This window comes from Cyprinus carpio, chromosome B8 (assembly GCF_018340385.1).
Source record: "Cyprinus carpio isolate SPL01 chromosome B8, ASM1834038v1, whole genome shotgun sequence".
In the NCBI taxonomy this organism is placed as follows: domain Eukaryota; kingdom Metazoa; phylum Chordata; class Actinopteri; order Cypriniformes; family Cyprinidae; genus Cyprinus; species Cyprinus carpio.
The window spans coordinates 15,548,319-15,574,161 of record NC_056604.1 but is presented as its reverse complement, the minus strand read 5'-3'; the positions used below and the strand labels follow the sequence as shown (position 1 = coordinate 15,574,161).

The following is a 25,843-nucleotide window of genomic DNA, read 5'->3' as shown; positions in this document are numbered from 1 at the left end:
CCAAAGAGTGAAGTAAGCTTTCATTGAGTTCCCATCCTTGAAAACAGTTCACAAATCACATTTAATGACATATATGGATATGAAACTCGAACTGTCATTTGTCAGATGAAGAATAATAATGCATTAACCGATTGAAAATGGTCCAAGAGTCTATCTCAAAACCACAAAGAGCAAATCAATCAATCAACCATCAAGCTCTCATCATCACTGCAAAGGGCTCTTAACACAGAGAGCTTGACAAGCATGCAAATAAATAACATGAAGCAAAGTGGAAAGAAAGGGTCCAAGTGCAGACACCTAGGCTTTTTTCTCCTTCATTTATGCAGGCTTTGAAGGAGGCACATTCTAGAAGGAGAACTGTTTACACGTTGGGGAAGTGCCACATGGAAGTGCTGTGTGGGCGCGTGTGTGTGTGTGTGTATATATATATATATATATATATATATATATATATATATATATATATATATATAATATATATATATATATATATATATACATATGTGTGTGTTGAGGGGATATTTCAGATGGAGAAAAAAATGCAACTTTAGTGGACAGCAGACTGAGAGTTTCCATGACAACTTATCAAATATTTCCCCTGTAAATCACTCTATCCTTGCTTTTTATGACTGCTGATGAAGATGAGAAATTATGCCCTTCACTTCAGGCGATTTCCTTTTATTGGTTTGCATCCTTATCCGCTCCTCTAAATTCATTCTCTGGAAACACAAACGGGCTGGACATTTAAATGCATGGCAATTCTTGACAGTGACTTTAGTTAATTTTATTTGTTAGATAATGAATTGATTGTTAATTTGTTTGTGAAGGATGTATGTTTTTTGCAGCCGAACAACTGCAGACAATTGTATAATTCTTTATCACATCTTATGAAATCTGTGAACTTTGGGGTATTACATTCCAGGTTCTTTTTATAATTAACCAGAAACATAACCTTTTGGCAAGGTGGCTTTCCCTTTGTGCAGCGTGTTAGCCGCTGACACTTCTCCCTTAATTAATATCAAGAAACTGGTTTCAGGGAACCTTGAAGCACAAATTTGTGAAAAAAAAAAGTAGTTAAAATTTCTTTCATCATTGACTCATTTCCAAATCTGTAAGACTGTACAGGCTTGGAAAATAATGAATAAGTAAAAAGTAGTTGTAGTTTATTTTTTTTTTTTCTTTTTTTCATTTCTGTATGTGTGTGAATGTTTGGAAAATACATATATAGAAAATTAAATATTTAATTATATATACATAGCTAATGTAGGCAGCATCTGATAAATCTTTCATTAAGAATCTGTAAGACTGTACAGGCTTGGAAAATAATGAATAAGTAAAATACATATAAATATACTTACTATATTTACAATAAGATATTATGAATATTATTTATATAAGTAAGGAATAGTTGACAGCAGGCCACTGAATTATTAGCAAATAATGCACAGCTGAGAGGATGATGCTGCCACGACATGAAGCATTGGCTTTACGTACATAATAAAATGTAACTTCGTGGCAAAAACTTGAAAATAATTCGTTATCTCGTTTTTTTTCCCCCCTATTGTTTGCTATATGTATATGCTTGGTCAGTGTCTTTGTGGGTTTTGGTTCTTTTGCTGCTGTGAGCTGTAAGGACCTTTAAAATATAGGAAATCATTTGGTGAATTAACTACTTTAGCTGAGCGTTTCACTGAAAATAATTGCACACCTTAGAACGTTCGTCAGCCAATCAGATTCAAGCATTCAACAGCCCCATAGTATAATTAATAATTTTATAGTTACTTGTATTATTATATAAATAATGATTTTTTGACCAAAAAAAAATTATGTAATATGAAAATAAATTAACTATTAATTTAATTCCAAAAACTATCCATGAAATTAGTTCAAAATAATTAAAGTTTTGGAACAGATCTAAGAGAGCTTTGGTGTAGAGCAGGGAACTTCAACCTAGAAGATATGAAAATTCCTTATTACGAAATGTGTGAACACATTACCAGTCAACATTTTTTTGAACAGTAAGATTTTTTGTTTTTTAAAGAATTCTCTTCTGCTCACCAAGCCTGCATTTTTTTGATCCAAAATACAGCAAAACTATCATATTGTAAAATATTTTTACTATTATAATAACTGCTTTCTATTTGAATGTATTTGAAAATGTAATTTATTCTTGTGATTAAAGCTACATTTTCAGTATCATTACTTCAGCCTTTCAGTGTCACATGAGGTTATAGAAATTAATACTTTTATTTAGCAAGGATGCTTTAAATTGATCAAAAGTGATGATAAAGACGTTAATAATATTGCAAAAGATTTCTATTTCAGATAAATGCTGTTCTTCTCATCTTTCTATTCATCAAAGGATCCTGAAAAAAATTCTACTCCGCTGTTGTCAACACATTAATAATAAAAAATGTATTTTGAGCAGCAAATCAGAATATTAGAATGATTTCTGAAGGATCATGAGACTGGAGTAATGGTGCTAAAAAATCAGCTTTAAAATCACAGGAATAAATTACATTTTGATTTCTGAAGGATCATGAGACTGGAGTAATGGTGTTTGTTTTGTTTGTTTTTTTTGTTTGTTTTTTTGTTATTGTTGTTTTGTTTTTTAATTAAGTGTACTAAGTTAACATGTTAAATTGAAAGCCCTAATACATATCAGAGGGAAGAAGACTCATGCAGAATAGTGAGCAACTTCTGTGTCCTTAAGTTCTGTCAGGTAATGGGTAATTTTGAAGTGGACTATAATTTTGTGTCTGGGCTTGCTGAAAGGCTGTATGAGTGCCATTTCTGAGTGAGGGTCAAGAGTTAGAGTCCCAACTAAGGTTTGTGCACATGAATCACCTCTTTTTAACAAGAAAGTGTGTGGGTGTTAGAATGTGGAAGCAAGCAGGACTATTTCTTTTTATCTAGTTCAGATTGTGTTCGACTCCCATTTTTTGCATCAGCGTTGTACATTATAATTAAAGACACAGCATGATTATAAAGCGAGGAATGGCTCTATTTTCCCTCTACTTGTCCATTAACCACTTCGCCATAAAAAAAACAACCAAAAGCTTTCCTTTACCAATGAATGCCAACCAGCTCTTCTGAGAGCTCAAGGCTGATGTACATTTGTTTTTGGATTAAGCTGTTCTGGAACATTACGAATGCTAATTCAAAATCCCCATTACCGATGCTTCAGGGGCATTTTCTCCTAGGATGCATGCGCATCCTTAAAATAATCTGGATGAGAAAACAATCAACAGTACAAAAATAAAATTAAACATGAAAGGTCAGAGTGGTCTTTCACACAGCATGTGTTTTTGCATTGAAAAACTGAGACGTGGGCAGTGGAAAAAATGCAAGGTCCTTTTTTTTAAACTTGAGTGCAAAATCATTAGAACTTTAGCCGTGCACAAAATGCTGCAAAAGATGTGCAAGATGTGTGCATAATAGACAAACTCATCTGTCTTTTGGATGTTATGCAGAAAAAAAGCTGAAAAATCTACCAAGAACCGTTCAAATTACCATCTGCTTTAAGAAATGCTTTTTTGGGGAGTTAAATAACGGCGCAAATACCAGTAATTTGACGAGCACAAACGTCAGAAAATTGCGTTGCGTGGTTCATTTTAATACTCTACTCCCATAAATATTGCGTCTGAAAGGGGAACTCCTACAAATGCATATTCAATAAGGTGAGTTGCAAAAACAACTCTGTCCACTCCTTTTCAGCGCTAATTTTAACGCCAAAAGAAGGTTTGCGCTGTTAGTAAATCTGGCCCTAAGATTTTAAAACAGTTTCTTCTCAAATAATAATTTATGTCCTTATCATCTTTATTTATGTGGCGAGAAGCTGTGTAAATCACACTCCCAGAAATAACCACAAATTATGCAAATCAAGGCAGTCTCACTATGCTGTCAATTACATTGCATCAATGTATTTTGCATTATATTCAAACACACACATATAAACACCTTAAATTATTAGTTTTATATTTCTCCATAATTTTTTTATTTGATTTCGTCATTTGCAATGCTTATTGGGATTGTAGTTCTTTCCCTCTTTAAAGCCATTAAATATGCAGTCTTGTACCTTTTTGTTTGATTTTCAAATGCTTTTTTGCTTCAAATCAAAGTTTGTAATGTTGTGATTAGTTAGGTGGTTGGCTGTGTTGTTGTTTTGTAATGCTTTAACGAAGACTTTTTAAAAATATATATATATGAGAAATGGAAAAAATACTTACAGAATCAAAAGTAGGTAGGCACTAACAAACTCTATTATGTTCACAATTGGTCAGCAAATCCAAAGGAATGGGTCAAACTGGTGAAAATTGACTAATTATAAAGAAGACTTTAGGAAGTAAACCACTTTTGGACAATTCTGAATTGACATGACTTTACATGATGATCTACGAGCGAGCTGGATTTTTAGCAACCTGTTAGCTCTCTTAAATCAAATATTAACCTTAATAACTGTCACAATCATAACACCTGTGGTATTGGAGGATTTGTTGACTAACAGTCCAAAAAGTGAAGATTAATAATAACAGCTGAACACCAGTTTCTTTTTCCCATAAATAATAGCTCATACTGTAATCTGGCACAGCCTGACACAACTCTTTCGCTTTTTATTGTTACCAGCCCCCTGTTGAAGATGCTAAGACTATTTGATGTAGCATGTCTTCATCACCATTTGGGATGCCGTGGAGAGGGAGAGCTGCTATCAGCCGATGAGCAGATGGAAGAGGAGGGGTCTTATAACATCCCTGTTCCTCTCTTGATAGTATGAGTCTCCCAGCTCCAGGCCCTCTGGCTACATTACAGTCTGTTGTCCCTTTAGTCTTGAGAGGTGGCCGGGGAGCCCACAGTAATTGGAAGGATTATTGTAATTAGTCTGCCAGGCTTGTCTGATTCATTAAGAGTTTAAAGGCTAAAGAGAGCTTAGAACAGCACACTCTAGTGCTGCATGCAAACCTATTTATGTTTGATAATGTACCCTGATGGCTCCACAGACAGCTACTGACATAAACATACCATCATGGGAGAATATACAGTAGACTTTACAGCTCTGTTGTATTTAGGTTAAATTTTCATTACATTTACATTGCACACTTCCCTAGAAATCATCCCATGAACTTGCCGTTGCTAAGGCTATGCTCCACTGTTTAAGCTAGTGGAATGCTTTATGTTTCTGACTGAAAAGAGTCAGTAAATAAATGTGTAATAGTATAAATGGATCTAAAATTACCTTTTGGTAAAGGCTATTCAACTTTAGATCTATTGAACTATTGTGTACAAATACAACCTTATTCTTTGTACATAATGTGTTACGGGTTGGCAGTTGTCTTTTTCCAGTATGCAGGTAAAAGTAAGAAAGCCTGAGATTCCCGAAATGTCCAGTAATTAGATAAAAATAAAATAAAATAAAATTATAAAATAAATCACAACATAGTCTTATTGGGGGGAAAAAAATTATATTAGTTAATAAAATAATTGTATCAATTATTAGAATATACACCACAAGGCAACATATATTCCAAAGCCTTGGACTAGACTAATTATTAGAATATACACCACAAGGCAACATATATTCCAAAGCCTTGGAACTAAACTAAACTAAACTAAACTAAACTAAAAAAAAAATAAAATAAAAATAAATAAAATAAAATAAAATAAAATAAATAAAATAAAATAAAATAAAAAATAAAATAAAAATAAAATAAAATAAAATAAAACCTGGTCATAGTTTTAGCAATAATAATAAAAAAAAATTCTACTTATCAATAAATAATATACTTTTATATACTGGAACACATAATAAAATAACACATATTTATTCACCGGCACCCATTGAAGTTCCATTATAAGAGGGTAGAAATGGTAAAGCAGGGCACTCAAATAGTAAAGCAATGCACTAGCAACACCAGTGTCATGTGTTTGAATCACAGGGAGCACACAAAGTGATAAAGTGTACTTTGAATGCTATGTTGCTGTCGCTTTGGATAAAAGCCTCTGACAAATGCATTCATTTAAATGTTATCAGCTCACCAATCCATATCTTCGGCATCTAAGAGACATTAAGTAGCACATCTTTCATGAGTGTAATCTCTGCATTTCAATGTATGCTTCACATTTTGCCCTTACCAAAGTGCAAGTGAGGAGACTTAAGGGGGTATTTGGGGGGGGTGTGTTTGGGTGTGGGTTTTGGGTGTGGATGTGTATGATGATTGCATCTCATGATCCATGTGTGCCAGTTTGCGAGAAATAACCTTCAACCAAACTCAATAAGCGAGACGCCCAGAGGGCCAGGAGGCTGGGAGGCATCAGTCAGTGACAGGGCGAGGGCCCCGGAGATCTATAAATAACCCTGCAGAGGTGTCTGCATGTGTATCGACAGTCCCTCAACTGACAGCAGGACCAGGCGCCACAGGTGACAGCCAGCAGAAAAATGGCTCCAAAAAATCCACAGCCAACACTGACTCTCATTAAGCCTTGGAAACCCTTTTCTGAACATAGAGGGAAGCAATGACTTTGGATTTAGGACAATAGCAGGCTAACTGAAGCGCAGACAATACTTGGATGGCTGTAAGAAAGAATTACACTGAACAATGTGAATGCAAGTAACAGAAAGGAAACTGCTCTGACATGCAGTGGGTCTGATTAACTGGAGTCCATGTTAGCTCACTGGCTATTGTACAGTTCAACTGTTCAGATTTACGTTGTGGTTCTTAACTGTAGTGGTTCTCAACTCATGGGTCGTGACCCAAAAAAATACAGATTAGACTTGTCTAATGTCAAATTTGGATTGTGAAAATTTGAATTAGCTTTTGGTTTAGTTAATACAGACTAAAAATGTTCTGCACGTTTGCACTACAATGTTACATTATGAATTAAACTCTTCATGGGTTTGTACCAGAGCATGAGAGCGGAGCGGAGTGGTAATATTTCCTTAAGAGCGCCTTTCTGAAGATTCCGCACCGCTCGCTCAATACCCTCAGCACCACTCGCTCAACCAAGAATGCCCTTTGGTGATTTGCTTGTTCGAGATCAATAATCTGTAGAGATCGAGAATAGTAGAGCAGTTATGGAGTTCAGATATTGTTTCAATGAAGTTTCAATGAAGTTGCAAGCCTTATACATAAATGTAAAATAAAAATCAATGTTAAGAATTAGAATAGGAATTTACGAATTTAGAATAGGCTAGTTCTCTTTTATGCTAGGACTACATTATGGCCACGAATTAAGAATAAATTTTTTCATTTAGTCTAAATTATGGCCACAAATTAAGTATTCGTTCTCTTGTTTAGGCTAAGCTGCCACAAATTCATTCGTTCGTTAATTTGTTCATTCCTCGTTTTTGGTTGGCTTGAATAGTTTAATTAGTTTTTATATTTGTTTTTTTATTATTAAATTGTTTATTTATTATATTTTGTAATTAATTATTATAATACCTGCTTAGTTTGTAGAAACGAATTGTTAATTCAAATTATTTTCAGAGGTCCGTAGTTATTATATAATCTTTACAGTTAAACTGTAGACCAAAGATAACACACGGCTGTATATAGGCCTAAATACAGAACTACAGAGTACAGAAGATATTAGCCTACACCACTTAGGACTAGTAAAACATTATTAAAAAAAACAAAACTAAACCAAACCAATATTTAGACATACAGAATTTAGGCTAGATATAGGCAACAGTAATTTATAATCTAATATAATGCACACAAATTGCATTTTAAGCATGCAAATTAAGCATGCTTAATTTTAGACAATTATCCAAGAATTTCGGTAAACAATTAGGACTACTAGAGAAATTTTATGTCGGAGCGGGAATTGGTTTACGGCAAGCGTATGCGGATTATTAACGGAGAGTGCTTGCTTGGGCGGTTAGAGCGACTGAGTGGAGCGCACGTCCATAGAGCGGAAAACGTAGCGGAGCATCACACCGCTCCACTTCGCTCAAATGCTCTGATTTGTACAAGCGCTACCTGAGTGACAACTTCTTTTTTCTCCTTGAAAGGAGACAGTAACAGGCTTAAAATGAGACCATACATCTGTATTTGTGCTCCTCAGAGAACATCATCTTCTACATAAATCATTTCTGATTTCACGCTGGGAGTTCTGTCATTAGCTGCTCTGTGATTTCCATAAAACAAAAAGAAAGATCTCGAGTTAATTTCAGCAGGAGACTGAAGAATGGATGCAGATGGAAAGAAGGGAAAGAATTGGAGTTGGGCTATGATGGTCTTGAAGTTCAGTTTGATTCAGCAATGAATGTGTGCATAATGAAACTATGGATAAGGTTTTACCTTGTACATGTGTCTTAAAATACTTAAGAAGGACACAACTACAAGCAATTAAAAACATACAGTATCTGCAAAACAACAAAATGTTTTGTGTGCGAGACACAAATGGCTGGATTGAAGCAAGTGAAATTTTACACAAATCTTGTTTCAGCTTCACTCTTATTGTTCAAAGTCATACTGCTGTATGTATAAATAAGGAAATGAAGCTGTGAACTTGCCGGAATCATCCAATTGGCCAGATCTCCATACTTGGATACCTGCATGGCTCCTAACATGGTCAAGTTGATATGACCCCTAGAGGAAAAAAAATAAATAAATCAAACCAACAATGGCAAACCTGCCATTATGCTGAAACTTCGGGGGAAAAAGGGTCTATTGTCTGTTGTCAAAAGTATAGCAATGTATGAAGCACAGCTCAGAAGTCACTTTCAAACCAAGCAGCTTTCTGTTGGTCTAATGTGGTGAATTTGCGTGAGCAACTAAACCTTTTTTGATATTTGCATTTGGAAATCTTTTGCTCATACACAATTCCTATAGAAATTACTGGATTTTGTCCATGAAAATTTACTGAGCAATGTTAAATGTGACCATGTCTTTATATGCCAATATTATGTTTAAATATTTAACAGATTCAGAGACCAAACCTTATACTTATATGTTTTGTGTCACTAATTAATATAACAGAATTCCAAAAAAGATATATATATATATATATATATTTTGTGTCACTAATTAATATAACAGAATTTATAAGATATATATATATATATATATATTATATATATAGAGAGAGAGAGAGAGAGAGAGAGAGAGAGAAAGAGAGAGAGTGAGTGAGAGAGAGAGAGAGAGAGAGAGAGAGAGAGAGAGAGAGAATTTCCAACAACCAATTGGTTTCAATGCTATAATCCTGTCTGCAATAAAATACTAAGAGCTGGATATACTTTATTATGCTGTGTAGGAATCACAACAATATGCCACTGTTGTTGTTATGGTAACATGTCATTTGGTCATGGATTTAACAAATACAAGATATTACACCAAGTTTTGTTTACTTGTGTCAATACTGACAAACTATTTAAAGAAACAGTTAAGTTTATGTTAGGATAAACTACAGTACTTCCTTTATAAATAATAATAAATCAATAGTAGTAATAATATAAGTAATCATGCTCAATAAGCTCTTGATTTAAAGGGATAGTTCACCAATAAATTACATTCTGTCATTAATTACTCACTCGTAAAACCTTCGTTCATCTTCGGTACACAAGATATTTTTGTTGAAAGCTTTCTGATCCTCCATAGACAGCATGTAACTACCATGTTCAAGACCCAGAAAGGTAATAAGGACATTGTTAAAATAGCCCATGTGACATCAGTGGTTCAACTGTAATGTTATGAAGCTACAAGAATATTTTTTGTGCACAAAGAAAACAAAAATAATGACTTCATTCAACAATTTCTTCTCTTCTGTGTCAGTTTTCAATGCGAGTTCAAGAGAGAACCACGCAGGAGCCGGCATTCTGATGTAGAACCTAGATGTGTTGCACCTTGTTTACAAGCAGAGGAACGCACGTGCATGCGTGTCAAAGACTGACACGGAAGAGAAGAAATCGTCATTAAAGTCACTATTTTTCTTTTCCTTGCACACAAAGTATTCTTCTAGCTTCATAAATTAAAGGGGTCATATGATGCTGCTAAAAAGAACATTATGTTGTGTATTTGGTGTAATGAAATGGGTTTATGCAGTTTAAGTTTCAAAAAAAATTATTTTCCACATACTGTACATTATTGTTTCTCCTCTATGCCCTGCCTTTTTGAAACACGTTGATTTTTACAAAGTTCACCTGTCTGAAAAGCGAGGTGAGCTCTGACTGGCCATCTATCCAGTGAGTTGTGATTGGCCGAATACCTCAGCGCCCCCCAGCTCTGCATATTTTGCATGTCTCGCTGTTAACACACCTGATTCAGATAATCAGCTCATTAGAAGTGAGCTCCGTGCATGAACTGTGTTCTGATTGACATGGTCCCTACACAGTGTTTACTGCTCCCTACTCCCTGAGCAGGGGAAATCTGTTGAAGTTTACCTCACTTCGGAACATTCATTCACGGATTTGCACTGCACAACGTCTTCACACATGGACAAGTGTGACATCGTATACCTCTGTGAATAAATACAATTTATATGTATGTGTATAAATATTATATGCACTTTGAAAGGAACATGTACGTTTGCTTAGAACTGGAATCATGGCGGAATATCCTGTGATGTCCTGCTTAGAACTGGAATCATGGCGGAATATCAATCATCTGAAGCGAAGAGAAACATACAAAATGTACAGAGCAGGGGGACGCGAGGACTGGAATTGAGAACCGCTGACTTATACTGTTTTTTTACAAGTTGCGTTGCATCGCGCCGTGTAAACATAAAACCATGTCTGCATTTGAAAACCATGTCCTCCAAAAAATGCACGGCACACATCTGAATATTTGATTTCTAGTCGCGTCCACTTTTGGAAGGTCAAACAAAGTAGTTTCGCTTGCAAAACGAAACACACAGCGTCTCCACAACATGGCGCCGGTGGCAACAGTTAAAATAAAAGTTACGCCTTCTTTCTTTGCATGAACATTTGGGCGGTGTTATGCAAATCTTCCCACATCGTGACGTAGACATGTGGGGCCGTGTTAGAGCGAGCCGTTTTAGGGGGATGTGGCTGACTCTTAATTTTTATAAAGAATATCTCTTTGGATTTGAGACTTTAGTCTTTGCAACTTTACAGATCTTCTTTATGCACCAAGAACTTGCAACACACCAAAGAGAAAGTAAAAGTTGAAATCACATCATATGACCCCTTTAAGGTTGAACCACTGATGTCATATGGACTATTTTATTGATGTCCTTACTACCTTTCTGGGCCTTGAACATGGTAGTTGCATTGCTGTCTATTCAGGGTCAGAAAGCTCTCAGATTTCATCAAAAACATCTCAATTCGTGTTCCGAAGATGAACAAAGGTCTTACGGATTTGGAACAACACGAGGGTGAGTAATTAAACGAGGGTGAGTTTTCATCTTTGGGTATAGTATCCCTTTAAGCAAAACTGTCAATTCTAAAAAGCCATCCAAAACAAACATCAACACTTCTTAACAGACTAGACTAAATCTTTTAAGTAATAAGGTCCTGTGTGCCAAAAAGCTGAGCCTATTGGCTTGAAATAGTGCACCACTAAACCACTGGATTGTCAGATGGTCTTATTCATGAATCTAGAGACAGATTTTAAGTGGGTGGAAGGGCTCTATTCTTAATGTATGTGCTGTCATGACTCCCCTTGTGCAGCAAAGACCTCATGACCATTCACTGTGCTCCCTATTGCACCAGACAATTAAGGCCTAAATATATGACCGCTGCTAGATTCGCAGATGGAGAAAACAGAAATAACGGTGAAGCTTGTGGGAAGAAGGCGTCAGCTGCCTGTGGAAAAATCGATAAGGCTCATAAAACATCAACGGGGAGTTTTCTAAACGACATGGCACTGATGCCTAACATTTAGCTATGCAAATAACAAATTTAAAACTTATGACTGCACTAAAACAGATTTGAACTATAAGAAATCAAAATGACCAGTATATATAAGAAATATGTGTTTATATGCATATATAAAAAAATATCTATTTATATAAATATTATATATACATATTTTTCCCTAGTGGTCTTAGACTCCAGTAGCTTTTGGGCCCTCATAAAGTACACTGGGAAAAACACCACTTAAAATGGTGTCATCAGGAAATTGATATTCACACACACAGGATGCACAATTACACACTCTACCACTTAAGACCAGCAAGAGTCAATTGCTTTATCGACAGCACCACACGATCTCTCCATGAAGGCCAGAACGGTCCCGGCAGAGACAAAGCACCTTCATTCCGGCCGTCTCACCCTACTGAGCAGTACAAGAAGCATCCAATTAAAATAGCCACCTGTTTTGACAAAGCTGAAAATGTCAGCCAACTTGGCCTGAGGCGCAGGCAGCATCACAGCCGTCTCATTGCATATTCTGCCTCCACTCCATCCCTCACTTTCACCATTAACACCCAGCAAACAACCTTTACCCGCTCCAAATCAAGCCACAAAACAGCCACGGTGCTTCATTCGTTATGAAAAGTCACATTTATTACCGGAATGTCTAAGTGAGCTCTTCCACCCACAGCTGGCCTCTTTAAAAGTGTCAGCATCTGGGTCAAAGTACTCTGTCTGCCTGTCTGAGGAACAGTCTACTGAAAGTCAACTTGTGAAAAATCTTTTGTGGGAATGGTTATAACACACTGAATATATATAAAAAAGTCCTTATATATGATTGAATAACGTTAGACTTAAATGTGATTCGTCCTTACCCTCTGATCATGGCAAAGGAATCGTCGCTAGAGAAATAAGCGGCTCCAGGAAGAACTGTGACAGTTTCTTTACCTGAAAGGGTGAGGGTGAAATGGAAAGAGATTACATTAAGTGCTCTGAATGGACAAATTAGGTTATTAAAAGGCAATTTATGCAATGCTAATGCTGTATGACTGTTTACTAGTATGAAAATCAGGGGTAATTATTACCAGCGTTGATGAGATCTGGATCAACTTCTTCCTCTGTTGGGTAAGGGCCCTGAATTATTCAAAAAGCACAAAAAAACAGTACGTACGAATGCTTTTATGAGAAGGCAAAAACCACTTATATTAAGACAAAAATAAATACAACTTCTAACAACAATTAAAGTTAAATGGAGCCAATGATTCAACTGTTGCTTCATGTAGATGAAGAACATTGTGTCTAAAATCATTATTGTTCCTTTCATACATGATAGCTGCTGTATATCTAATAGTGGTAATATTTGACGTTAAACAATAATACAATACAAACGAAACATTATTGTACATTTGTTGTAATGTACACTACCGTTCAACTTCAAATACTGGAGTTGGTATGATTTTTTTAATGTAAAGTCTCAAATGCTTACCAAGACTGCATTTATTTGATCAAAAATACAGTAATATATATACACAAATATTATTACAATTTTAAATATAATTTCTGTTTAAATTTTCTATTTTAATTTTAATAGATTTCGAAATGTAATTTATTCTTATGAAAGCAAAGTTGGTTTTAGCAAATCAGCTTCAAATATGCTGATTTGCAGTTCAAGAAATATTTCCTATTATCATCAATGTTAAAAACAGCTGTGTTGCTTCAGTTTTGTGGAAAGAAAATTCAAAAGATTAGCATTTAAATTTTTTGCAACATAATAAATGTCTTTACTATCACTTTTAATGTGTCCTTGAATATTAATTTTTTTGTGTCATTTTTGGATTGTAGTGTTTTTTTGAATTTTTTTTTGTATTTTAGTTTTTAAATAATTTTTCATAAACAACTAAACTTTTTTTAGAATGATTTTCTGTCTCATTAAAATAAACAAGAATGCAAGAACAATAAAATCATAACAGACAGGTTTTTCAAATGCTTGTATAACTGAATTTATAACCGTATTTAGTAAATTCAATGCAAATCTGAGAAAAGATAGCTTACCAGCCCCAGAATGCCATTTTCACTCTGCAGGTGGACGGTAATATCTGGTTTAATGAAATTACTGGCCAGCATGGGGATACCGATGCCCAGGTTAGCTAAAACCGCATTAACAGATTATCATGAGAGACAAACAGGAAATGACATTCTTAGCAAACATTAAAACCACTGTTACTTATAATACCTGGTTAAAATTAAAGGAAAACGTCACCAAATTTCAATATAGCTTTCATATACTTGAAATATAACACACAAGTTGTGTGATTCACTTCTATTATACTCTGAAAGCTTCAATTCCCATTCACTGTAATTGCACGGCAAAGACAGATTCTTCAAAAATTCCCCTTTTTATTTTCACAAAACCAACATACAGTTTTGGAACGACATGAGGGTGAATAAATAATGACAGAATTATCAGTGTTCAGTGTGAAATTAAAACTGATAAAATGTAGGTGACATGGTCTGAAACACTGTACATACCATACATCCCATCCTCAAACTCCAGCGCAGCTCTGCGAATAATCCTCTCTCTCACAATATCAGAGTCTTTCTTGGGTTTGGGATTTTCAGCCTGGCCTTTCTTTACTGTACGCCTCTGCAAAAGGTCAGACAGAGGGGCGGCAATAAGAAGAAAAAAAAAAGATGACAGAGGATAGATGGATAAAGGAAAACTGATAGAAACAAGCCAGACGAGTCAAGCCACCTCACCTCGATCCGCTTCTCGTAGCTATCTCCCTTGACAATCCTGTGGACGTAGATGCTGGGGATGTGGATGTCTTCTGCTGCAAACGTGCCCACGTCTACAATCTCCTCCACCTGAAGACAGAACATAGACCAGCTGATGATGACAATGAGATTAAGATCTCATGTTTCTTTGTAATAAGAAAGAAACTACAGATGGGCAGAATTGCTGACTGTCCGTTGATTAGTACTGTCAAGATTGTTGATAAGTAGCTTTAAGTGTTGTGTGTAGCGGTTAAAGCGGGTGCCATAACCTCTCAGAGACAGTTTTAGGATGTTGACAGTATGTAGCACTTAGCGCTCTAAGAGTCTATCAGTACTGTCAACATGGCAAACTGTCAGGTAAATTGCTTCTCTACATTCATCCCTTTTAAAGCACTGTCGGACTTCAGATCAGCTGCAATGAATAGTATTTTAGTTATTTTGCATAATCCGTAAGTTTCATTTTTTGTGAGGACTATAATTTTGTGCAATAACAGAAAGCAGATTTTTAGCCTATTTATCTGCTGAATATCATTATATCATTCATTGTATATATCAAATATATACAAAAGTTTGGGGTCAGTAAGATATTTTTGTATTACTTTTATTCAGCAAGGATGCATTAAATTGATCACAAATGACAGTAGAAACTTAAGACTGGAGTAATGATGCTAAAAATGAATCTTTGCCAATACAGGAATAAATCACAGTCAGTAGAAACTTAAGACTGGAGTAATGATGCTAAAAATGAATCTTTGCCAATACAGGAATAAATCACATGCCTTCTTCCCTTGGATTTAAATACAATAGGACATGAATATATCAACAATTCTTAGTTCCTCCTAATCTGTCATCTGCTGTGGCGCGTCACCATTTCGTGACCCCGAAAGCAACACAAGAAATATCAGGCCCGAAACAACGCAAGGCACTTCTGACTTCAGGGGGTTCGACCCTAAACGAAGCTGCATGTGTAAAGTTAACGAAAATAATGACTTAATTCAGCAGCGTCATCTGCTGTGGCGCGTCACCATTGTGCTTCTGCTTCATATGTGTTGTTTACAGCAGCGTTAATGCGTAAGCAGCAGCGTCATGCGCATGCGTTGTTTACATTAAGTGGATGTGCAAGCATCGTGATACTCTTTCCACAATGGTGGTGTGCTACTGTCTATGCAGGGTCATATATTTATTTGTGTTTCAAAGATGAACGAAGGTCTTATGTGTTTAGAACAACATGAGGGTGAGCAATTTTTGGGTGAACTATCTCTTTAAATTATCCTGACAACCCATTTTTTTAAGACTTGCGACTCTTGGATGGGGTTGAGAACCTGTAGCTTAAATGGATGCCAGGCTTGATGACAGTTCAGTGTCAAACAATTCTTCAGTGCCCTGTATCATCATCTATCATCAGCTCTCTGTCTGCGATCCATTACAGCTGAAATACGTACCATACTCTGTAGGTCAAACTGCCCCTGAAAATGGTGGAGACGCCTTACACTAGATGCAAGAAAAAGCTTTTATTCTGTTGATTTTACCTTTACAGAGACTTCACACAGCATTGATATGGGCAGCTTTAAGGAGCCTACAGGGAATAATAAACCTGTCACATACAAGCAGCCCGATTGAGGAGGGTTTGCCCTGCAAATGGTAAAAAGTTAACTTATCTCTCTTTGGAGACTAGAGGATATGAGAAGCAGGGAATAAATTGCTGACATCTACTCAAGTTTAAAAAAAAAAAAAAAAAAAAAAAAACACAAACTTTCCGTAACCACTAATCTTGAACTCAAGTTTCTAAATTCCTTTATATATCAGGCTAAAGTGACAGTTTTCATAAAAGTCCGTTTTTACAGAGATGTTTGGCAGAATGTGCACTTAGCTCATTTACATACAACTAACAAGACCAAAAATTACCATTATTAGTAACAAAGTAAATAATTATTAACACTCCATACTAGCTACCAATATTTGTGAATTTTATTATTTGAATACTCTAAGTTGGCACTTCTAACTGATTACAAAAAAAAATAAGAATATTTACCATTATTACAGGGATAGTTCTTGTACTTGTAACCAGTTACAAAAAAACAAGAGATAGTGTTAACCATTACTAATAACAAACCTACAGTAATTATTTATTAGTAATACTCCAAAATTAGTAATTAATATTTCATTTGTGCAGCTTTAATATCTGCAAATGGTGACCAGTTACAAGGTACACAACAACCAATAGAGTATGAAACATATTGTTAAAAAACTGTTTATGTTTCATGGAACAGAGTAAATTATACAGGATTTAAAAGACATTTCAATTTTTGGATGAACTTTGTGATCAGTAATTATACAGTGTAAATTTGATGCACATTTTACAGAGTAATGTCTCATGTTGCAGAAACGTGTCTTCATCCGCATCCTCCCGTGATGAATGTTGATGTGGTACCTGTTCTGGTGGTGTGTGTGATAACAGCACAAAGCTGCAGACGCGGTTTCACAGACAGCGCCGCTGAGAGCTCACAGAGCAGCTTAGCACTCCTTTAAGGACCAAAAATAAGCTCCTAAAATACTGAACAAAAATCTGAAGCTCAGATAAAGGCTCGGGGGAGAAAACACACTTCGCCGAGAAGCAAATCGATGCACCCAAAGCATGTTTAAGCCCTGCAGATGTGCACAAACAGAGAACAAAGGCCAGGCTTCCTAAGGATCCAACAGACCTCACCCGTCTGACTTTACTTTTTAGATTCTGCACACTTGTGCATCATACATAAAGGGACATTTCTTGAAATCGGTGCATATTAGAAATCTGTCCTCTGCACACGGCGCCATTAGAGAGGGCAAGAATATGAGCCTAGATTGAGCGGTGTAGCTGTTGTCATGGTTACCACTGGTGGCGTTTGGCTTTTTATCATTAGACGGGGTGCGCAGGGCAGAGAGTGACTGAAGGGCTCAGACTTCCAGACGGCCTAAGGCTTTAATACGGAGCACAAAATGAAATCTGTAGGAGTTAGCAACACTCTCTCTGCAGAGTTTGCTGCCTCATTAACCCTTCATGCATGCATTTACCATATATGCTAAGATTCAAACAGATAGTATACTGGTTAAAGGAACAGTACACCCAAAATGAAAATGTCAGGCCAAATCTTTATGCTCTTATTAAACAAAACTGCCATTACTGAAAAAAATAAAATAAATTACAGTTTTAATAAATGAATTTTTTTATGTTTTTGGTTATTTATTCCTTTAAAGTAAACAGAAAGTTACAGAGGTGAATTGCTATTATATTATATTATATTATATTATATTATATTATATTATATTATATTATATTATATTATATTATTAGATACAAAAACAACTGCAATAAAGGACTATGTATTGCATTTATATCATACAGTACATAGTAAAGTATTTTCTTTTTATAATGTAATAAGAAAGTACATATACTGCTTTACACTGAAACATTTATATTATATTGTTTTATTTTATATTACATATATAAAATGACTGCTTTATGATGCATTTATATTTTATATAATAAAATATTTTAATATCTTAAAATAGTGTGTATATTGATTTCAGTTGCAACATTTATATAATATATTATATTATAAAAAATTGCTGTGATAAAGGACAATATACTGCTTCATATTGGTGTATTTTTAATTTATAATGTGAAAAGGTAGTGTGTAAACTAGCTTTACAATGCTATTTAACTTATGTTGTTATTTTATACACTATGCTTTATCAATTAGTTAATTTGTTATAATATTAGTTAATATTATTTTGTTTATAATAAAATACTATATAATATTATATGTTTTTGAGCCATAAATTACATATAGATATCACGCGATACTATACTATATGTCACATATTATCTATATGTATACACAAACAGCCCCCAGGAATAAACTCAGATATATCATCCTCTGAAGTGGCGTTTGGTCTTCAATGGGAATGAAAATAACTTTGATGTCATCTAGAAAGAAGAAAAACAGGGATCCAAAATCCCTGAGGGATACAGAGAAGCATTTTTTCAAGGGTTTGTTCTTCTTTTGGACTGAGATCCTTGTCAAAGCTGTTTAAATCTACAGAACCTGATGGACACATGCTGTTATGAAACAGTTGGTGTCTCGATCAGAAACATGCAGTGGATATTTTCTACACATCGCTTAGAATCAGGCAGGTAGCTAAAATTGATTCCGTGTTTATTTTTGCATGTCTCACTTCATAGCAAATGCCAAGCACAGGCAACAGACGGTGCACAAATAAACTGTAATCTTCAAGAATAGTCAGGCATTGTGGCACTGAGCATGATGAGACGAATCCAAAATTCAATGGAAGCATGACGCTAACAGCACTAAGCTAACAACATGTGACATTTTCCGAAAAACACAAAACCAGGTATGTTTAAAAATACTTTCTGTGTCCTATACAGTTGTGATTAACACGTGATGGGGGCAAAACTAAGAATTTGCAGAATAATAAGGAAATCTTTACATAAAAGAAACACAAATATTCTATTAGGAGGTTATTTGATTGAAAAATCAACACTACGATCTACTGGCTTCACATTTTGCAATATCCCTGATCTCGCTCACAACACCCCAGCTGTCGCACTGGTAATTTATGTGCAACAAACCAAAAGGATAATCAGCGTTTTGAATTTGGACAGAGGGAGGAGGAGAGATAATACCTTTGAGGATGAATTTCATCAATAACCAATTAGCCTCATCCTGGAAAACCCATTTCATGCAACCTGTCGTTTCAACAAAATTAAAAAAAAACAATAAACAGATTGGTTCCTTTATAACCGATGCGACTAGCAAATATGGCCTTGTTTGAACCAACTGCCCTTGCATCCCACAATGCTCTGGGCCTCATTGTACCTGAGATAACAGGATAACTGGAATATGCCACGGATCTACCGTGCAGGCTTCTGTCGCCTGGCAACCGACTGGCCGAATCGATTTCGCCTGCTTTATTATTGTTTTTTTGGCAATCTGCATTTCCTTTGGTTAATGCTAATGATAATTTCTTTTTAATTCTTTAGGAAAATAGCAGCTTTGTGGATGCGCAGCTATCAGAAATTCTGTTAATTAGGACGCTGTGACGTGCTGTCTGTTTCATAGCGAGAGGAAATAAGGCAGTTTCCTCCAGTGGCATCAGTATTTCCAGCGCCTGGCTCTGACAGGTAACAGCAATGCTTCTCTCAAAACACTGAGCCATTGGCAAGCCTCATCAGCCAGCCAATTGAGAGGAAATAATTCAACATGGCTGCTGCTTTTGGCAGATTATAACTGGATGATCATAAAACACTCCCTTCCCCGTCTCCCTTCCACGCAGCTAAATATGGCCTCAGCTATTTTAGAGTGAAAAATCAGATGGCAGAAAGTCAAAGAATGAAATGCTGAGGCTTTAAAATATAATGTTCTCCACGGCCAGATAATATATGCAAACTCGGGGACAGATGAAGGGCAGAAAGAAATGGCAGTCTCTTTGAAGTAAAACATGGCACAGAGCTTACGCTGGTTCCAATCAAACAGAAGAGACCATAATAAGCTGATCAAGGACTGTAAGGACGATTCACATCATCATCTTCACATAACAGGATGGATCTGTCTGGGAAAAGAGATGTACTTGCATATCCACAAAACTGGGTCACAAGCACTATGCTCTCAAAAAGCATTTGCACAAAATCTCCACTATATGCATTTGGTCTAAATTTTAACTAGGCCTGTAAATCAATTAAATGTATAACTTAATTAATTATATGATCTATTAATGAACTAACTCCATAGTAACTAAATGCAATTAACTAACTGAAGTACATGTATTCATTAATTGCAGCTTGCTCCAGCTGTATTTTATTATATTACACTGTATTATATAATGATGTTAATAATAAAGCTATTACTAATACATACAATATTAAAAATATGAACATCATAACAGGAATCTAATATGCATTTATTTGATCAAAATACTGTAAGAGTTGTAACAGTCTTCAGTGTCACATGCTCCTTCAGAAATCATTCTTATATGCTGATTTGCTGCTCAAGAAACATTTCATATTATCAATGTTGTAAAAAGTCGTGCCACTTAATATTTTCCTGGAAACCGTAATGAATAGAAAAGAGCATAGCATTTTTTTTAAATAGAAACCATTTGAAAAATTATAAACGCCTTTACTGTAACATTTGATCAATTCAATGCATCCTTACTGAATAAAGGAATGGATAAGTATAGGATCCTGGAGTTTATCTTTTAAAACATTTAAGACAGACACCTGTAGTAAACCAGATGACTGTTTTCTTTTCTCATCCCCAGACAACAGTGATGGCAGCGCATGGCATGAGTCAATCTTTATTCTGAATCCCTGCTGCGAAAGCTGAAGGGTTGCTGCCACAAACAACATCTTAACTAGTCAAACAGAGGCAGAATGCAAGATACACACTGTTGCTCAGCACTCAGCCAACTGATTCATTCTCCTAGCAGGACGGCTTTCGTCACCAGATGCGCAAACACTGAAGAAGGCCTTTAACCATTACTGGGTGTTCAGTGAACTGATAAGCTTATCTTCAGTGGGACTGCAATAACCGTATTGTCATATGATACTGGCCACTAATAACTGCTCATATTGCTGCATTGCTACAATGAAGATTTAAAAGCAGAAATATAAAAGCTCTAATGTGCTGATAGCATCCGACATGATTGCTGCAAAAGACAATTAAACAATATGAGTGAGATTAAAGTCTTCCTTCCTGATGACACTACTAGTAATGGATTGATTGGTAGACAGATTGTGAAGGATGAAGACTAGTTACAGAAATATCTACTCAAGGCTTTTGAATTCAGTTATTGTTTCACACTGTAAACCATTTCCAACCACGGCTGCAAGAGAAAGAGCGGGACGCTGGAACCATATTAATTAATGGAGTTCGTTCATGGCGACTGAAAATGCCTTTTGATAAGTCTTTTGTTCGTGTTTTGAACAAAGGCTTAGATAAAAGCATATTTGAAGTGTTTGAAAAGCGCTCTCGGTAGAAAGGAAATGAAGAAGGAGTGAATGGGTGGGGGGGGGCTTCAAAGATCTAGATGAAACCGACAATTTATTTTGTTTATGTGAAAAACAATGATGAAATGAAACGCAGGCAGAGAGATATATGTTCCAGGCAATTTAATTTATAGGATTGATAATATGATATATGTACAAGCTTTTAAACTTGTAATAATGCACCAAACAGAATCTAAAAGAAGCACATGTGTTATGTGGTCATGTGGTATCCACCTACCTCCACAATTGTGATCTTGGCTGCCTTGCACATGGGCTGGTTGAAGTTCCGTGCTGTTTTCCTGATAATAAAAAAAAGTACATGCTCAGTATTAAAGTCTGTAAAACCAACTTTACTACCATCCACAGCCGATGTGAAATGTTATATATGAAATACTGGAATGTTCTTTCTTTTATTTAAAAGGCACTGATGATGAAATATAGTGAAATAGGCCAGAATGACAAGCTATAAAAATCAGTTTGACTATTGTCAAAAACAACTATTATCAAGTCATCATCCATAGTGGTCCCCTCATGCTAAAAAACTTTAACCAAAGCAGGACAAGAGGAAGTTCATTTTTAATGGAAAAGGAAACAGTGCACCCTTGTGGTAAAACAAAATGCTTTACAAAATTATGTAACATTGGAAATGTTAAATGTTTTCAAACGCAACACGATTTTACCACACACAGCAACTTTTATCACAATAATTCTATAATTTTAACATGGCAACATTTCATAAAGATTTGTTGCATTTTATACACACACTGTCATTCATAAGATTTTTTTTTTAAAGAAATGAATACTTCCTTTTTAAGAAATTAATACTTTTAAAAAATACAGAATCTTGCAAAAATCAATTCAACTGCTCAGATGTGACAGTAAAAGCTTTTACATTGTTAAAAAAATCCAAATAAATGCTGTTCTTTTTAACTTTCTACTCATTAATAAAGAATCATGGAAAATGCTGAACTGATGATTTCCACCAAAATGTTTCTTAAGCACTAAATCAGCACTTTAGAATCATTTCTGAAAGATCATGACACTGAAGACTCGAGTAATGGCTGCTGAAAATTCAGCTTTGCCAGGGGAATAAATTACATCTTAAAATACACTAAAAAAGATAAGTTATTTTTTGCATTGTAACAGAATCACAAAATATTATGATTTTTACTGTATAATTAATCAAACAAGTGCAGCTCTGTTAAGCAGACGTCCTCTGAATAGTACTGCATATTAAAAGAATATTTAAAAAACTGTCACTATTGTATTTTTTTATGTATTTTAGTACTATTTTTAGAACATTATTCTCTGTGGGTTGTATAATGAATAAAATGACTGGGTTTGAAATTATAGTCATTTTAATAGTTTGCCTTGTCAACTGTGTTTAAAATTTAATCTAAAATAAGGTACTGTTTATGTCTCCTTTTTACAAAAGTGTCTCATGTGGCCTTCCCTTCAGTGAAACTGAAGTATGTGGGATTGTGCTAAATGAAAACAGAAAGGTGAGAGAAAATAACTATTTTCAGGTTTGGACAAAACACCAACCACACCAGTGAACATTTGACACTGTACAGTTAAAGAAAACAACGTCTAGTCTATTTGAAGTAGCGCTGAACAACCTGAGAAAAAAACAAACACTTGTACCTGAAGATGACATTCCCAGCTTTGTCCGCTTTCCAGGCTTTGACCAGCGCAAAGTCACCCGTGATGGATTTTTCCATGATATAGTGTCGGCCATTAAATTCACGCACCTAAAACACAACATAGAAATCGATATAAATCTTAGATCTGTTTTTACTGATCAAACTTCATCTGCAGAGACATCAGCTGTATTATCGTATTACTCAGTAAGACTGGAAGATAGAAGCAGCAGCTCTGACCTCTCTGGGTTCACTTGCGATGGCAATGGTGCCGTCCTTGTTGTATTTGATAGGCGAGCCTCCCTCTTGGATGAGTGTGCCATAGCCTGTGGCAGTGAAGAAGGCAGGCACACCTGCGCCTCCGGCCCTGATCCGCTCTGCTAGCGTGCCCTGCCATTAACACAGCACAATGGGTAAACAAAATCCACCTAATTGGATTTTTTTTGGAAGAATGGTACTATAAAATCTTTAGCATACATATACTTGGCCATTGAGAACAAAGGGAAAGTGTTTATTCTGAAGGTTTGGGTAAAGGATGGTCTCACCTGGGGGGTCAATTCCACCTCCAGCTCACCACTGAGATACTGCCTCTCAAACTCCACATTCTCCCCCACATATGACGAGATCATACGCTTGATCTGTTTGGTCTGAAGGAGCAGACCCAGGCCAAAGTCATCCACTCTGTGTAAACCATAAAGAAAATACAAAAAAATACACCTTAATATGTCCTTACGCAATACATTTCAAACCAATACATAACTAATTGCTGTTTTCACCTTCTAGTATTTGCCTTAAGAACACAATATGACTGTAAAAATTACCATTCTCCAATGATGACTATTCAGAAGTAACCATGTCAAATAAATAGTCAGAAATGGACTAGATATTTTTCCTTGTCTGCCACCTTTGAAGTCATAGATCTAACGCAACATCACAGTGCCATTGTCTTAAATGAAATGAAATGAAATGAAATGAAATGAAATGAAATTAAATTAAACATTTGAAAAGTAGTTTTGAATGTATGGTCGAAATCTCTCAGTTGAAATAGTTAGGCACAATGTCCTCAGATACTGTCTTAACTGCAAAACCCATAAATACACATTTCCAGAAAACAATGTCCAATTTAGGCTGAACTACTGTTGGAAAAGTAGCACTTATTGCCTAAACAGGTCTAAATCCAGTGTCCCATGGGCATTCTGTAACAAACAGGTAATTAAAATTCAAAACACGCAGAGAATACTGAGACAAAGGCCGCACAACTCATTTTTACAGCAAGAAACATGAAACATTTTACAGATCTGTCAGACCTCATCAGTTTGGTGTGTGCGGTGGCTTGGCACAGTTACAGAAGCAGTGACTCAAAACTGATTTTGTCACTCATTAACTAATGGCATGACTTGAAACGCACTGAGGTATAAAAATGTTGGCTATCCCTTTTTAAAGGGGTTCTGGTGAAACATGAGGGGGAAATGTTTGATGAAAGTTAATACAGACGTTTTAGAAGCGCATGCATATTTTAAGGTTCATTCAATCAACAGGGAGCACAGACTCTTCATGTCACGACTCATTCACTGGACCGAGAAAGGTTGCAATTAGACACATACTGTGTCATGCCATGTTCTCATTAACTCTCTTCTAATGTGTCTTCTTCACTTTTTCTCCTGCCAGAGAAATGACAAAGGCTTTTTAGTGCTTGAACTTAACAAGTTTTAAGAGAAAGGAAAAAAGAACCCACTATCTAGGTCATATGTGCTTAGAATTTACTGTGGTAATTTCTGTATTTTATAAAAAGCACAATAACTTAGGCTAACTAGTGCAAGTTAATATTGAGCCACTTACATTTTAGACAATATTGCCAGAAGTTACTTATTCTTATTCTTGCACTGCCAGTGGAAAAAGTTCAAAATAAAGTTAAAGCTAAATCAGTACATTGCATCTCAGTGGTGTTGTTTTGTTCTTGAATAAATATGTTATTTTAAGCAACTGTTTAAATTAATGATTCACTCAAAATATAGGCTGTGCATAAAATCACCCCCTATACCCACATAAAGTGCATTATCTGAGGGGACAGCCATTTGTAGTTGTCTCCAAAACCAATATTTGACATTATCGAGTCATTCAGTCCATACAACTACTAGCTGCTAATTCACATTCACTGAGTGTAGCGCCCTGAATTCCCAGAACTCGCCAACAGGTGGCGCAATCAGCATCCACATTTGCTCAATTGTTTTCATTCCCTCCTTCAAGTAGACTACATCAGTGGAGTGCAACAGCCACATGCTTTTTCCTAAATGAATCTGTGTTTTTTAAGTAAATCGGTTGAATGAATCATTCAATGACTCTTGTCATAAAAATATAGTCACTTTTCTCCACCTACTGGCATAACAGTGTAACCTGCCAGAAAAGTTACCGAAACATCCACTCCACTATTATACCAACTGACAGTCCAACACTGAAAAGTTCCAGTGCTGTAGAATCTTTAAATCAGCACTCTTGGAATACTTCTCAGCCATCATTAAATTCAAGACGCGGAACTAACTGTTGTATAATTATCCCTTTAACACTACTACAAAG

The 25,843-nt window shown here is 35.7% G+C and overlaps 1 protein-coding gene across 2 annotated transcripts in view; it reads right to left on the bottom strand.

Annotated features, from left to right (window-relative positions):
• The window catches only part of LOC109094825 (succinyl-CoA:3-ketoacid coenzyme A transferase 1, mitochondrial-like), a 41,193-nt gene that overhangs the window by 11,519 nt on the left and 3,831 nt on the right, over positions 1 to 25,843 (bottom strand). For both annotated transcript variants that reach the window (XM_042729947.1, XM_042729948.1), the window contains exons 4-13: positions 23,815 to 23,950; positions 23,510 to 23,659; positions 23,274 to 23,380; positions 21,868 to 21,928; positions 14,567 to 14,674; positions 14,339 to 14,453; positions 13,862 to 13,956; positions 12,895 to 12,943; positions 12,685 to 12,757; positions 8,513 to 8,588 (exon numbers count right to left, since the gene is read on the bottom strand). In XM_042729947.1, coding sequence (XP_042585881.1) covers positions 8,513 to 8,588; positions 12,685 to 12,757; positions 12,895 to 12,943; positions 13,862 to 13,956; positions 14,339 to 14,453; positions 14,567 to 14,674; positions 21,868 to 21,928; positions 23,274 to 23,380; positions 23,510 to 23,659; positions 23,815 to 23,950 — 970 coding nt within the window. The remainder of the gene's footprint in view (positions 1 to 8,512; positions 8,589 to 12,684; positions 12,758 to 12,894; positions 12,944 to 13,861; positions 13,957 to 14,338; positions 14,454 to 14,566; positions 14,675 to 21,867; positions 21,929 to 23,273; positions 23,381 to 23,509; positions 23,660 to 23,814; positions 23,951 to 25,843) is intronic.